This window comes from Bos indicus x Bos taurus, chromosome 21 (assembly GCF_003369695.1).
Source record: "Bos indicus x Bos taurus breed Angus x Brahman F1 hybrid chromosome 21, Bos_hybrid_MaternalHap_v2.0, whole genome shotgun sequence".
Taxonomy (NCBI): domain Eukaryota; kingdom Metazoa; phylum Chordata; class Mammalia; order Artiodactyla; family Bovidae; genus Bos; species Bos indicus x Bos taurus.
The window spans coordinates 18,926,315-18,942,439 of NC_040096.1; the positions used below are offsets into that span (position 1 = coordinate 18,926,315).

Here is a 16,125-nt window from a genome sequence, read left to right on the forward strand (position 1 = left end):
CCGCTGCACCCTTGTGTGGCTTCACATAGTCAATTAGAAAGGGTATGGGCCACTCTGGAGCCCACCACCCCATCAGGAGAGAGTGGGCAAACCAGATCGTAATGGACAGCTACATCCTTTGTCCCAACCAGGAGAAAAAGGAGCTATGCTACCTCTTTTGTTAGAACCATAGGAAACACCTACCCAGACATAGGGCAATATCTTTGTCCATCAGAACCCATCACCACCACCTGACCACCAAGTTGTAGTCAGGACCTGTTACGTCTGAACCTGGAAATGCTAGAGAACTGGAGAGCTTAGAGCAAGTCTTATAGATATGGGGCACACTAATTCCTTATAAACCATTTCACTTTGTGCAGCATAAAGATATGCCACAAAATTGTTTGTCATCAGCAGAGTGGCTTTCATGCCTTGATTTGTAGTCCCCTGAGGGGAAAACCAATACAATGACAACCACTGTCACTCCAGCTGAGCACAAAGCCTGGTTCAGCACCATGGACAGAAGAGAGAGAGAAGGGGGCCAAATTCCATCTCCTGGGATGAGATCCCAGCCATGGTTCCTGGAGGTTAAAAAGTCCACAGGTGGGGAGAGGAGTGGGTGGGGAGTGGAGGGGCGTGGTGTGGAGGGTGGCCCACGAGTGGTTCTGGTTGGGATTTGCAGAGATCCACCACATGCATCTCAACGAGCTCTGCAGTAAACTTCACTGCACAGAGGTTAATCTAGATGTCAACATTGTCTGACAGTGCTGAAATTACTCCAGGGCAGGGCTCCTTCAGAAGTCTTAATATAACAGTCAATTCCATCCTGCCTGCAGGAAATGAGAGTTTTCTGCTTTGTGTGCCGAATCATTCAGCGCCAATTTTCTCACTGTTTGAAGTCCAAACTGTTTGTGGTCCTGGGATTCACCTTATATTAAGACCTTCATGGAGTCTGAGAAACTGGATTGTCAGTCCTATGGAAGCAGGAGGATAAGAGCCAGAACAACAAAAAAAAAGACAACAATGAAAGACGTTCTTCTTTACTAAGATTTACTTCTCTACTGTGGAAAGCAGACATCAAATCACTTGGACCAGGTTTATTTATTCACTCCAGAGGTGAGCTTAGAGGAATCAGCTAATGTCAGGAAGCTGTGGAATGAAGATGGAGCACAAACACTTCTCCAAGAGAAAACAAAAGATGTCAGGAAGCTATTCACTTGAGTATGTGCTACCTGTTAACATATTACAAAATTTGTTTTTATGATGCCCACGAACTCTTCTTAAATGAAGGAATAGCTGCCAGACTTAGCTACTCATATTTCTCATGGGCTTTAGAGATGCTGCATCCAGAGAAGTGTCAGAGTAGACTGTGGATATCCAGGTGCTCAATCTACCTTCAGACATTCAGGAAGGAAATCTAAATTTGTCATCACCTAAACTGAGAAGAAACCAACTTCTCTCACGAGATGTAAAACTGAAAAGCAAGATCTGAGTGACAGGCATTTCTCAGAAGGAGACTCCAACTAGCTTTCTTCATCTATACTATGTTGATACACCTTCTATTATAAACTTCTAGTTTTGTTGGGCATAAGTATCTCTTGCAAGCTCCAAGCTTAGGCCAGGCACTATACATAAAATACCATTTACCTTGGTGATTGGGAAAAATGAACAGAGCTCACTGTCTTGCCTCTATAGGATGGGAGACAGCCTGGCACACTGGCTTAAGATACAGCTCTCTACTGCAAATATCAGATCAGGTCTTGTTTTAAATTTGGAATTTAAAGAGGAAGTGGAATCAGAATTTTTCTTACTTGGACCAAGAATTTCAAGTATTTTGAGAGAGCGCCCCCAATTTCCTTAGATATCCTTGTGAAATAGAATAGTGTCTATGTTGGCATACCAAGACTTGGGCGGGAGGATCTCTTGTTTGCAAAGAATTTGTTTAGACAGTCCAGGGAACTCTGATTCAGAGGAACATACCAGGAAGGCAGAGACTATGTCAGAAGCCAGGATACCAGATTCTTTGGGTGAAACTGATTATTCTCACAGCAAAAGTTCTCATACCCCATGCAGGGATTCACAGATATTCACCACATCCACCACAGTCAGCAGTGCCTTTCAGAAAGAGCAATCAGCGATCAACATCTCACATTTTCTCTGTCCCAACCCTCCCACAGATTGGTTTCACCTGCAGTGCTGGTGAATTCAATACCAGCCCAGAAACAGGACAGGATGTGTAGAAACGGTGAGTTCTCATGTGATCCGTGAACTGGGAAGAGTGATTTTCAGATGCTCAGGATGTCGTCACCAGCAAAATTTAATTCAGGGAGCCCCCAATGATCGAACTTTACGAGAGAACAGATTTCCCATCAGGACCTTTCTGAACATCTCTTAGGCCAGTCCATCTCTGGATTTCTCATCCCTGAGACATGTAAGGCTCAAATCAATGAAGCTTGGTGGAATTGACTTCCTTACTCCAAGGGGACCTCAACTGAAGTCTTTCCAGTGAAATATGTGGATATAAGCATATAAGGTATATAGGCCTATTCTCTCCATAAGTAGAAAAGGAAATGGTAACCCATTTCAGTATTCTTGCCTGGAGAATTCCATGGACAGAGTAGCCTGGCAGGCTCCAGTCCATGGGGTCACACAGAGCCAAACATGACACTATCATTCACTCACTCTCCTTAAGATCACTTAAGATGATTCCCAGTGATGTTAGGCAATCCCAAAACATGTTCTAAAGCCTATACTGATATCTTACTGATAATACAAAAACTTGGAATCTTCCTTTGAAACCTATTAAGTGTAGAAAAAAAAAAAAAAAAAAAGATTGATATCAAAGAAGATACTGGTGCTCCAGGAACCAAAACCTTATTGGTTACAGAATCATTTTTTGCTCTGAGGCAACTGCTATGGACTCAGTAGCAGGCTGGCTCGCAGCCAAAGCTGACAATAGCTAGTCCAGGGGCCTTTGAGGGCAGCTCTGTAGACTGGCAGCACATGGGCTCATGTAACAAACATCTATAGATATTTCTCTGCTCCAGACGCTGAGCAAAGCATAAGGAAGACCCCAGACCTCAAGACCATCCATAGTAACAACCATACCTTGAGTGAAAACAATACTGCTGCTGTTTGGTTTGGAAACATGGCAAGGAAGTCGCTCATCATGCCTGAATGAAGCAGAATTTTGTTGAATAGTCTGCCACTTAAACACTGATGTCTTTTCAACGCCCTAGCTCCTCACAATAGCAGGTGAAAGTAAAGATCTCTTGAATTTTGTTTGACTCAGACTGCCAGCAACCTGTATGACAAGTAAGCAGGCACACTGTCTCCAAGTCTTGGAACAGTTTCTGCCAACTTTGGGTATGTTGGTGTTGAATGGAGTAGCATGACCAGTTGAGGGGGACAGGTTGGTAAGATCAACCAAGGGGCCAGTTGGCAGCCTTCCTTAAAAGTATGAAAATTGGGTCCTGGGCTTGTCTGCTTGACTTCCCTCCACCAACAACCCCCAGACCTAATCATCACTGAGCCTGTCTGATTTGGCTTCTGTAATCAATATCTTAACCACTGATAAGGCTCCCTCCTTCTCCTCCTTACCTATCTTTTATTTTCCTTCTTATTTCTAACAAGCAAGTCTAAAAAATAAGTGTGAACATAACACAACATTTTTTAACTGAAAGAGACCTTAAGGATAACCATTCCAACTTTCTAAATGCCTCAGACAGGAAACAGGACAATCTGCGAGACTAGTTGACTTGGCCAACATCCCCTGAGAAACTAGAGCAAAGCCAGAAATCTCAGAGGTCTTTCCACCACTCCATGTCATCATCTAACTTCCCATGTATCCTGTGCTCTCCAGGCAAGACTGACCTGCTTTTGCTTCTGAGTTGAGTCTCATACACTCTAAAAATGGGCTGGCTGGCTGTTCTACCATTGGTGTTGGTTTTGTAGTATTTAGCACCAAAAATAGTTGCACTAGTGTAGTCCGCAAAGTAAGCATCAGAGGAGAAAGAGAGTCATGGTCAACCTGAACCCAGAAGGACCAAGGAACCTTTGCCTCCCGTAGGAGGTCTCTTTCCAGGGATGATTTGCACACCATCTTCTGAGTGGAGGAAATATCAAGATTTTTGTCTGTTAACTAAACAAGGCTTTGTGACCCTCAAGATCCACTCAGAGATCAGAGGACAGCATTGGGTTCACCACCAAAGTCAAGAACTGGAAAGGCCCCTGGCCATGGCACCCTATTCCCAGGTGGGCATCTAACAGCAACTCACTCACACTCAGTCTGGGGAGGACCAGGTGAGGAAGGCGTGGCAGGGAGACCAGCCTGGGGGACCTCACGCATCCACCACAGCTACAAAGGAGCTTGCATGATGCTATGCCCCTTCCCAGTCACTCTGGCATGGACTTCTAAACTGTGAAGTTTGGTAGCGGGCCATGAGATTGAACTAGATGGGGGTGGCCATATTGGCTAATGGAATGTCATTTCAAAGCCCATCTAACCACCTCCAGCTCTTTAAAAATAAATAAGCAAATAAATAACCCTTTACCAGGGCTTTTTGAGTGTGCAGGGAGGCTAGGAGGGTGAAGGAGAACTAAAGTGACCTCGAGCGCTTCAGCCCTGCAGCGTTGTGACTGCCAAGGAGGAGAGGAGAGTCTTTTTGGAAGCCACCCACGTTCAGAAGGATGAGCCCTCTGAGGCAACTGCCCCCACCCACTCAGCGTCTACAGAGGGCACCCCCTGGCAGTCCAGAGTGGCCCTGAGAAAAAGGACACAGAGATTTAGGGCTGATTCAAAGAATCTCAGAACAAAGAAGGGGCCAAAGTTGAGCAAGCACATCCTGCCTGTCACAGATAGAGACATGGAGACCCGGGGGCGCCTTCTCAGTCCCACCCCTCTACAGAAGGAAACACCTACTCGGCTGACCCCAGAGCCCTGAGGACCCTTTCCATTGCTGCAGCCCCATCCTCTGCCTCCTTCACTTTCCAAAAAGACTCGATGTTTGCTACCCGCCGAGGTTAATAAGTCAATGTGCAGACTCTACAGAGAGCTCACAGTAAGGGCAGCAAGAAAGCAAGCCCTCCCCCTCTGTATCCTTCATCTCGGACTCTCACAGGAGGCAGCTGCCGACACTGGATGTGACGAGAGCATGACCCCCAGGCCAACACAGAGGCCCGCGGGACTAGGACGAGGGAAATCTGACAACACCAGCCTCTGTGCTGGCAAAGGAATTGCCTTCTTTCATCAGGCCAGGAGGACTCAGCACCCTGTATTGAAACCTTGCTGCATTCTGAATTCCCAGTGGCCCACTGATCCCTTCTCACCTCCCCATCTTCAAGACCACCAGAGACTCTGAGGTTCTAGGAACGTAGGTTCCAGGAACACACAGACAGGAAGATGGAAGCCACGCAGTGTGTGCTGGGGGTTGGGGAAGAGGCAGCAATAGGAAACTTGGGGACTCATCTCTCGCCAAGAGAAATCTCCTCCCAGGACCTCCTGACCGTTCCCTCCTGGAACATCTGTCTTTCATTTAGCTAGGACCAAACCAGACCGTAGAGTTCAACCCAGCATCAGCAGCCCTGGAGCGGCCCGAGGGGTCAACTGCCATAGGACAGCACAGGATTCCTTTGAGGTGGTCCATCCCAAGAGCTCTTCTCAAAAGTCCCAGGGGTGGGGAGCACAGCACAGTGAGAAAGCCCACACCCAACTCCGACTCCCTCCCCACCCCTCGCAGCCCACTCAGCAGCCTTGCCCATCCCCGAAATGCACCCGTGCCCCACCATCTGAGCGCTGCTCTTTTCTATCAGAATAAAAATATTTGTGGGTCTTAAAAAAAGAAGCAAAGCCACAAACACAGAATTCAGTCTCCCGAACCCTACACAGGATGACTGTCCAGCAGCTGACCAGAACGTCCAGGCTGCCGATTGTCCCTTAAGCTGACAGAGAGGGAGGCAGGTCAGGGGACCTGGAGATGCCAGTTGGGCAAAAAGCCAGTCCATTCGGTAGCTCTGTGCCTGGGGCGAGGTGGAGGGGCCGGTGGCCTGGGAGAAGCACAGCCTCTCCTCCCCTGCAGGAGGGCTCCCTGGGGCCAGGCTGTCGGTTTCACGGGCCTCTTGTGGTCATGGGTCAGGGGGCCCAGAGACCCACCCCATCATGGTCCTTGACAGCGGCCACTGAGAAGGCAGTGATCCCCCTGGTGCCGGGGCAGAGGCAGCTGGCCCCAGCCCAGATGCTTCTTCATTCTCTCTCCCTGGTCAGGGCTCCGTCCTCATTAAGATGCCCAGCCTGCAGCGGTGGCCATTGGACGCCTCCCAAAGCAGCCTCGGCCCCTCCCCCGCCCCCAGCCCACAAAAGCGATTCCTCAGCCCCTGCATTTTCACAGCGGCTCAAAGGCAGATGCATCAATCCTTCCAGGGGCTGGAAACGTGAGGGGAATGCCAAGGGGCCAGGTGCAGGTGCCAAATAGATTCCCCCTGCTGGCTCCTGCCCACACCATCACCTGACTCTCTGAAACAAGCACTGCCTGTGCCTCTGGCTGGACCTGGCCCCCTTTCCCAGCAGCGGGGTTTACCTGGGGCTTAACAGAGCTCCCGAGAAGTGGGAGCTAGAATCTAGAGGAGACAGGATGAGACACGGAGGACCCAGAGGGGCACACCTTCAAACACCTGCGAGGCATGAAACTCTCCTGCTGTTGGAACCCTGCTACATCCACATTTACAGACAACACGGGGGATGTCCAAAGCCCCCCTTATCTCCCCAGCAGCCTGAATGTGGGAGGCAAGGCCAAGGAGTCTTTGCCTGATGGAAAGACAGAAGGCAGTGCCATGACAGGGTTCAGATTTCGGCTTTTAATTCTGTGGCTCGTTAAATCCAGAAAGTCCAGTTTTTGAAGTTCAGAGGATAGACGACACCTCTCTCAGATTTAGAAAGGAAGGCGCGGTTGACACCCAGATGGATGTAGTCCACTGTTGCCATGGTTTTGTGTTTTGCTGTTGTTTGTTCAGTGTTTACCTGTAGGCGCCATTGTTGACTCCCCAAAGCATGAGGACTGTACTTTCCAGAAAGGACAAGTTAGAAAATCGTCCGGAAGTGGTGGAGAGGAGGAAGGCGGTGGAGACGATGGTCAGGGGAGGCGTGAGGTGTTCCAGCGGCCCCTGGTCTGGTGTTCTTTCCTTTCTGACCCTGTTGACACGGTCTGCCCATGCGCCTGTGTAGAGCTTGAGGCTAACACACCTGTGCAGGTGATCACACCCACGCAGAAGTGGTTGGCACTCCTCCCCAGCTCCTCCCATCCCAATACAAAGATTGTCTCTCTGCATCTTTAAGATCTTCCGCTCTCAAAAGACAGAGCTGAAGAAATACAGGCCACAGCCTACACCTACGCAAATTTCCAATTGCGTTCATAATATATAAGATTTTCTGGGTTGTCATTACAGTCTTGCGGTTTCTGTATCAGCAGCTTCTCTGTGCATTAGAGAAGAGGGAATCTCTCTGTAGATATAGATAGATAGATAGTTAGATATATAAATATATATATATATATATGCCAAACTGCCTTACAGGGTTTTTCTCTTTCTTTTTCAGTGTTGTATGTGTAGCAGGCACTTGAGTTTATATGAAGATGTTTGCTTCAGTCAAGGATGGAAGAAAATAGTCTGTGAGGTGGAAAAGAGGGATGGGGTGAGGCCAGGAGAGAAGAGGCAACAGAATATGGATTTGTGACCACCGGCCACTGCTAGCCAAGGATGTCCAGGTAGATGGGGGTGGCTTTCCCCAAAGCATGGAGGATCTTGTAGATCTCCTTGATGTTCAGCCGCTGCTGTGGTTCCCTCTGCCAACACCCCAGCATGACATCATACACCTCTTTGGGGCAGACTCGGGGCCGCTCCAAAACACGGCCTTGGGTGATGCACTCGATGACCTGGAAAAGGGGAAAGAACAAGGAAGTCATGGCCAATGCTCAGCTGTAGCCCAGCGGCTCAAGCTCAGCAGAAGGCCACAATTTCAGTGATGCTCTTCAGTGGAGACTGGGCTGGAGATCAGAGTTGCTCGTCTGTCCTGGGCATGAGTTCCAAGTGCCAGGACCCAGCATTGGCTGGTCCAGGCCCCTGCTGCCCTTTGCACTCCATCTCTGCTTTTTTAAATTGGAGGATAATTGCTCTACAATGTTGTGCTTTTTTCTGCCATACAACAACGTGAATCAGTCATACACACACACACACACACATACACACACACACACAAGGACTGCAGCCCACCAAGTTCCCCCGTCCATGGAATTCTCCAGGCAAGAATACTGGAGTGGGTTGCCATTCCCTTCTCCAGGGGATCTTCCCAACTTAGGGACTGAAGCCAGGGTGTATATATATATATATCCTCTCCCTCTTGAGTCTCTTTCCTAACACCCCCATCCTGCCCCTCTAGGAGGTCATCACAGAGGACCAGGCTGGGTGCCCTGTGTTATATAGCAACGTCCCACTATCTATTTTACACATGATGTGACAACATATATGTCAATTCTACTTTCTCTGTTTCTTTAAAAGTCCTTAACACTGCGACCAACTGTCTGATTCACCACTGTCGAGCTGGGTGGCCAGAGAAAGTCAACTGGCCTCATAGGATCTCAGCATCCTTACCTGTAAGATGGGTACCATCCCTTGACCAGCTCGTTTAAGGACCCAATGAGGAGGAAAAGGGATTGTCTGACTCAGTGTACCAAAGGGAAGGCCACAAGGAGGAACAGGAAGAAAGCAGATAACGTATAGTTGGACCATCCCCAACTGGAAACTCAGGACCATGCCTGTAATTTGTGGTTGGAGTCCAATTCTTCAGAGTGATTTCTTTGCTGCCACTGTGAATTTTTAAGATTCCATCTTCCAGTTCTCAGGTTATTTGAACTTCTTCCTAACTCTCACTATGTAACCCTGGTCAGCTTACTGACTCCAAACTACAGTGTCCTCATTTGAAGAAAAATTGTGATGATAAAAACACACAGAATCATCTCTAGGCAAGTGCTTTCCTGGTGGTTCAGTGGTAAAGAACCTGCGTGCCAACCCAGGAGATGCTAGAGACTTGGGTTTGATCCCTGGGTTGGGAAGATCCCCTGGAGGAGGGCATGGCAACCCACTCGAGTATTCTTGCCTGGAGAATCCCATGGACAGAGGAGCCTGGCATTGCAAAGAGTTGGACACGACTGAAGTGACAGCATGCATGCATTTCTAGTAGAGAACGTAAAAAGTATTATTGGGTTGGCCAGAAAGTTTGTTTGGGTTTTTCCTTAGAATGCAATGGAAAAATACGAATAGACTTCTTGGCCAGCCTCACATTTCCCCCTTTTGTCCCCATTAGTCTATCTGTAGTCTTTTTTACTCATTTATTTATTTTTACTTTTTGAATGTGTCACATGGCATGTGGGACCTAGTTCCCTGACCAGGGATCGAACCCACGCCCCCTGCACTGGTAGATGGACTCTTAACCACCGGGCCAACAGGGAAGTCCCTGTATGTGTAGCTTTTATCTCCCTAGGCTGCCCCCAACAGCACCTTGTCTGCAGCGTAGCCTCATGTCACTCTGGGGCAGCTTGTCAGACAATCCCTGTGTCAGCACTTTCTTGGGCCTGGTCTTCCCAGTCTGCAAAGGCCCACTAGGCTCTGTTCTTGGCCAGTCTGATAGATCTCCTGCTGCTCATGTTCCCTGTTTTTATTTGAGCCTTGTCTCCATCCTCTATTACCTTCACCTCCGTGAAAAGAGGTCTAGTGGAAACTGAAGGAGTGGCTGCTAGTGCTAATATTAAAAGCACTGGGATGTCTCCTCCTCTCCAGATTGCCAATTTGATAGAGAAATTCATGATCGGTGACTTCTAGGACTTGATTGCTGGGGTGGGTGGAGTAGACAAGGTAACTGGGGGCGGGGGGAGGGGCAGGGGAGGTGGGAAGCCCATCTTCAAGGCCAATGTCTAACTGAGGAATGTCAGAAATGACCTCGTTTGTGATGCTGAGGCAGATTAGATATCCAGGACAGATTGTCTGTTGAGACCAATAGAACCCTCAGCCCAGAGTCCCCTTTCCACTGGAGCCACCAAACTACATGGGGGCTGTGATCAGGATGCTTTGTGTGCCTGAGTAATGCAAATGTGCCAGGATGTATATACACATGGATATGTGTATATGCATTCGTGTGTGTGTGTGTGTGTGTGTGTGTGTGTTTACCACCACCCCCTACCCAGGAAAACAATAGTTATGTATGTGTATGTGTTAGCCTCTCAGTCATGTCCAACTCTTTGCAGTCCCATAGACTGTAGCCCACCAGGCTCCTCTGTCCATGGAATTCTCCAGGCAAGAATACTAGAGTGGGTTGCCGTGCCCTTCTCCAGGTTATTTTCCTGACCCAGGGATTGAACCCAGGTCTCCTAAATTGTAGGCAGATTTTTTACCATTTGAGCCACCAGGGAAGCCCATGAGGCACCATAACAAATGAGTTTTGATATACACACTTTCATTTTTTTCTAGAAAAGTTGTTAAAATGTATTTTCCTTCTTTGGGAAATGTCGTCAGGACCCATTCCATTTCCAAATGATAACATATTATAAATTTAAAGAAATGCCTTCTTTTCAGCCTTTGATATTTACTTAATTAAATGGTCAGGGTACAGGAAAGCCAACATGAACATAGCTTCCAAAAAGAAAGACACTTTCTGGAATATTCAGATAGGATTCTAATATTAAAAGGTCCTCCTCATGTTCATGTTTTCCCAGAAAACAGACCATAGACTGCAATCTTTTATAGTTCTGCTGGGTTGGGAGACCCAGCCCTTTACTGCCTACAAACTGGACTGAGTTCCCTGGGGCAACACAAGTCACTGAGAGGCATCTTGCTCTGGACCACAGCCCAGGCCTTCTCCACGCGGAAGCTTTCACCTCTGAGACCAGGCCAATCCACTCCAGAACCCCAGGCAGCCCCCCTTCCTTTGTCTTGAATTTCAACAAGTGTTTGTGTGAAAAATACTGAGTTAATACAGGCTAATGTGCTTCGGAAAATGCCTGGCTTTAAACGTGAGCTGTTATTCAATTTGATGGCTAGCACTTTTTATTAATACTGTACATCAAAAGCGTAAAAATGCATAATGTGTATATTACATTTACTATTATGATTCATCTTACTCCCGGAAGTCCACACACAGCTCTGTCAGTGCGTGAAATGTGCCTTCCCCATCCACCTTCCAGCGCATCTCTGGGCCTGGCCTGCCTAAAGCCTCTGGGGACCCAGACGATCTGGTGTACTTAGTGGTAGGTGTTTCCACAAGACGGCACAGTTGAAAAACCTCATAGTTGTTTTTTTGTTTTCACTTTCTGTCTTAGTGAAACATTTGTGATTTTTTAAGTGTAGCAGAGCAAACAGAACTGTGCCTTGCATCTCAATGTCGACATCTGATTTCATGCTCTCCTGACAACCACAGCACACTTCCTACAGTTATGCTTTTTTTTATTTTTCCTATCAGGAAGGTCTCTCTCCTGCTTCTGCCAACATTTGCTCTGCTAGCTTCAAACCCTACCCAGTGTTTTGCACACTCTTGTCTAGCTGCTGGCTTCAGGTATCTTTTATCAGCCTCCCACAAATCAAGGTTCCCACCTGCCCCTTTCTTTCCTTTTTTTAAACTTTTTGTTTTATATTGGGGTATAGACGATTAACAGTGTTGTGACAGTTTCAGGTAAACTCAGGCAACTCAATCATACATATACATGTATCCACTCTCCCCCAGTCCCTCCCATCCAGGCTGCCCCATAACACTGAGAAGAATTCCTTGTGCTGTACAGTAGGTCCTTGTTGGTTATCCATTTATAATATAGCAGTGTGAACATGTCCATTCCAAACTCCTTAACTATCCCTTCCCCCAACCCCATCACTCCTCCCGGCATCTGCCCCCTTCCGTACTTCTGTGTTTGAGAGCTGGAACCATGGCTGCTTTCCGTAGGTGAAGATCTCCCAGAGAATCACCCCAAAGCTCCACACGTCACTCTCCGTAGTGAACTTCCGGTACATGATGCTTTCGGGGGGCATCCAGCGAATCGGGAGCATGGTATGTCCTCCCACCTAAAAGGGGCCGAGACAGAAGCACACACAGAGTGACCCAATGACCAGAATCAGTTGCATCAGTCTGCACTCTTCATCTGAAGATGCCCTCTTGATGCATCTTATTCTAAGATAGCCAAATGGGATGCAACTTTTGTGTCAAAAGGCCAGTGGAGATGCTGATCTCCAAGCCCTAGGATGCTAGAGGCAGCTAGGGTAGCAATTAGAGATCACACCTAAGGGAAGGTAGGCTCCTTGGCATGGAAGGTCAAGAAAGATTACAAGATGATTTGAAGTGGGAGAGAGGGTTTCAGAATCTGGTACTACAGTCAGATCTAACCTTAAGAAGGAGTCCAGAAGGAAGTCACAAAATCACTGAGCGAGGCTAACAAGTCTCAGAGGATTTGCAAACATTAGGTTAGACTCCTTGGCCAAGGAGGTTAAAGCACAATGTGGTCGATGTGCACCTAGTCTGTAGAACTATGGCTTTAGCATGTATCTGACAATCTTGAAATTCTCACTGCAACTTAGGGCTTGGAAAGAAAGGGATAGGGAAGTTCAAAAGCATGAAATCAGGTGGACTACAAGAGAATTCACAACCATTCTTAGCAAGATCGCAAAAGCCAGGAAGGAGAGTGTTTTTTAAAGTAAGCCAAGGAAGACATTGGGCTTCCCCAGTGGCTCAGTGGTAAAGAATCTGCCTGCAACGCAGGAGATGTGGGTTTGATCTGTGGGTTGGGAAGATCCCCTGGAGAATGAAATGGCCACCCACTCCAGTATTCTGACCTGGGAAATCCTATGGACAGAGAAGCCTGGCGGGCTATAGTCCCTGAGGTCACAAAAGAGTCAGACACGACTTAATGACCAAACAACAACAACAATAACAAGGACATTAGCCAGCTGTGGATCAACTGATCTGCAGTCCAGGATATGAGGAAGCGACTGACATTCAGGCTTTACTTCCCTGAGAAAAAACAGTAGGGAAATCCTCACTGCCCAGCAGGTTAGAGATATTATTAGCATAAGTGGAAGAAAATTCACAGCATGTTTTAGAACTCACGAACTAACTGCATCATTCATAAACAGAGCAGCAGAAATTGGAACTTCTGGCTAACACATGAAACTTGTTAGAAAACTGTTTTCCACTGATCGAAAAAGAGCTCTCTATAAATGAACTATTATGATGAACAATGAATTGAAGCTCTCATTTCTATGATGGGCCAGTTGTAGGAATTATAATCATAAACACATAAGAAAGAATGAGGTGCTGAAGACGGGCAATCTTGTTACTAAAAAAAGAGATCATGTTTGCATTATCCACAAAGTATTTTAGAAGGTAAATGATAATATGGATTTGCAGAAGTTGTTTTCAACCTGGGGTTTTATAATCAAGACAGTTCTGCATCGAGTGTAAAGACAAATGAAGATGTTTCTTTCAGATAAGTAAAGACTCAGAGAGTTTACCACTCATGGCCTTTCAGAAAAATAAAGCAGAAAAATTAATTGAGGATGTACTACAGGAAAATGAAAACAGAATCTAAAATATACAATGAGTTGGAACATAACAAACAGTGCAAAGCAAATAAGCCACAGAAACACAATCTAAATCAAAATAATGGTCAGTACTATGTTAGTTAAATGTAATATAATTACTAATAAAGGATTTCTGTAAGACAGAGGTATAAAGTAAACAATACCACTAATAATGCTAATAGTAATATCATTGCTACTATTAACAATATTCTGGAATGAAACTTTTAGATAATATTAAAAATAAGTGCATATAAGAGTAGATAGGGAAATAATTAAAAGCCCGATAAAGACTCTGCAAGGGAATTTATAGCCTTCAATTGTTGTAACAGTTTAACTTTAAATGTGCTTGCTAAAATAGTAATGTAGCTACTAAGAGAATAAAAACAGTATATATGGTTTCCAAAGCAGTTTCAGGAAAATAGAACCAAAAATCTCTAACCAATACAAAAAGACCACAAAAAAGAAGGCGGGATAATGGTGAATAACAAGCACAAATGAAAAAGAACTTTAAATTACATCACTATAGACAATGAGAACTAATAGGCTATACTGTCTTTTAAATAAAGAAAAAATTTATGTTAAAAAAACCAAGATGCATGTTATCTAGAAAAGACATGTTTAAAAGGAAATAACAGAAAATGTTGAAAATTTTGAAAGAATTTAAAAACACAAAACAGTAAAAAAAAATACTCAATATATGATGTGCAAAATATTTAATACATTGATACGTAAAAATAAAGGGCAAATATAATTGAATAGATAATATAACTTGAATAGATAATATGCAATATATGTAATACATATGAAAATACAATCCATGTATAAAGTATATTGATATATGCTATATAATCAATATAGAGTATATCAAAAATTGAATATACACATGAAAAATATTTCAGAAAGTCAAGAACTAAATGAAGACAAAGTGATCTATATTATATCTGAAGGTGATAAAATTTGCCATTATGAAAAATCACAAACATTTTTAGTCAAATTAACAGCAATAAAAATGTATTAAAAAGTAAAATAGGTTATAAATAAAAGAAAACTGACAAAGCTACAATTACAAAGGCAAATTAAAACACTTATTTTGCAAAATGATAGATCAAGAAGACAACAAAAATAAAGATACATTTAAAAAATACAAATAATGAGTTTAATTGATAGATACGGGTGATGTATGTATCTTTCAGCCTCCTTAAAAATTTGCATATTATTTCCAATTACCTAAAACGTGTTTACAAAAACAAATCACATATTACCTTAAAAAAGAAGTCAGAAATTCCAAGAGAAAAAACAAGGTAAACTAAAGTAAAAATAAAAGAAGAAAAGCTATTCTTTCAAAAGATGCCCAAAACTACCAACATCCTTTCCTAATAGTTCTAATTCATTAATAATACAAGGTAAACTTCCTTTAGTTAATACACTAAATATCATATTTACTGATAAAACATTGAAAGCATAGAAGGTATCTTCTATTACAGATTTGATGCAAAACTCTGTAAATGATCCTAGTCAATACAATAAAGTGAGAGTAAAAACAAGATAAAAACACTGAAAAGGAAGAGTCAAGACTATCATTGTTTGCATATGATATGACAGTTCAAGACAATTAGCTATAAAACAATTAGAACCATTTTATGATTTAGTAAGCTACTCAGACGTAAAATGAATATACAAAAATCAAATTACTCTCATGCACTGTAGCAAGGACTTCAAAATTCAATGAAAAGTAAACTTGTTTGTACAATAGCAATAAGAACAACAACCCAAAAAATGTTTAAAATTCCTTGGTATAAACCTTAGCAGAAAATTTATAAGGTCTATGTAAATATAACTATTAAAAAACATAAAAGAAGATCTGAAGACATGGAAAGATGTGTCTTTTCCTTGGATAAGAAGACTCAGTTATAAACTTCTCATTCATCCCAAAATTAATCTAAAAATTCAGCACCATCTAAATAAAACCCTCAATGGCATAATGTATGGAAACTGACAACACAGTACCAAAATTCATCGAGAGGAGCATATGATTAAAAAAACTAAGATATACTTGTAATAGAACAACAGGGATATTTGCTCAATCAGATAGAAAAACACAATATCAAACTACAGGAATGAACACACTGGGTTATTGGCATAGGAATAGACAAATTTCTTTGATCAATGGAACAAAGTAGAGTCCAGAAAGAGACTCACGTATCAATACTGGAATTTAATATATGAAATGATGGGTTAGTAATCAGTGTAGGGACAATGAACTATTCATTTAAAAAGTACAGTTAGATACCTACCTCACACCATATACAAAAATCATTTCCAGATGGATTAAAGAGCTAAACATAAAAAACAAAACAATAATCATATTAGAAGAAAACTTAGAAAACTATTTGTATAACCTCAGGAGAGAAAGGCCTTCCTAAATAAGACACATGTTCCAGAAGCCATGAAGGACAGAATTCAGAGATACCCCTGGTAAAAATTACATACTTTTGCATGGCAAAATACAAAAGAAGCATAGTTAAGAAACAAATGGCATAT

General features: G+C 44.0%; 1 protein-coding gene across 1 annotated transcript in view; it reads right to left on the bottom strand.

Moving 5' to 3' along the window:
- Window positions 1-1,015: 1,015 nt before the first annotated feature.
- The window catches only part of NTRK3 (neurotrophic receptor tyrosine kinase 3), a 428,727-nt gene continuing 413,617 nt past the window's right edge, over window positions 1,016-16,125 (bottom strand). Inside the window, exons 15-16 of the mRNA XM_027521083.1 lie at window positions 11,914-12,072; window positions 1,016-7,904 (exon numbers count right to left, since the gene is read on the bottom strand). Of these exons, the coding sequence (XP_027376884.1) occupies window positions 7,719-7,904; window positions 11,914-12,072 (345 nt within the window). The 3' untranslated portion in view covers window positions 1,016-7,718. The remainder of the gene's footprint in view (window positions 7,905-11,913; window positions 12,073-16,125) is intronic.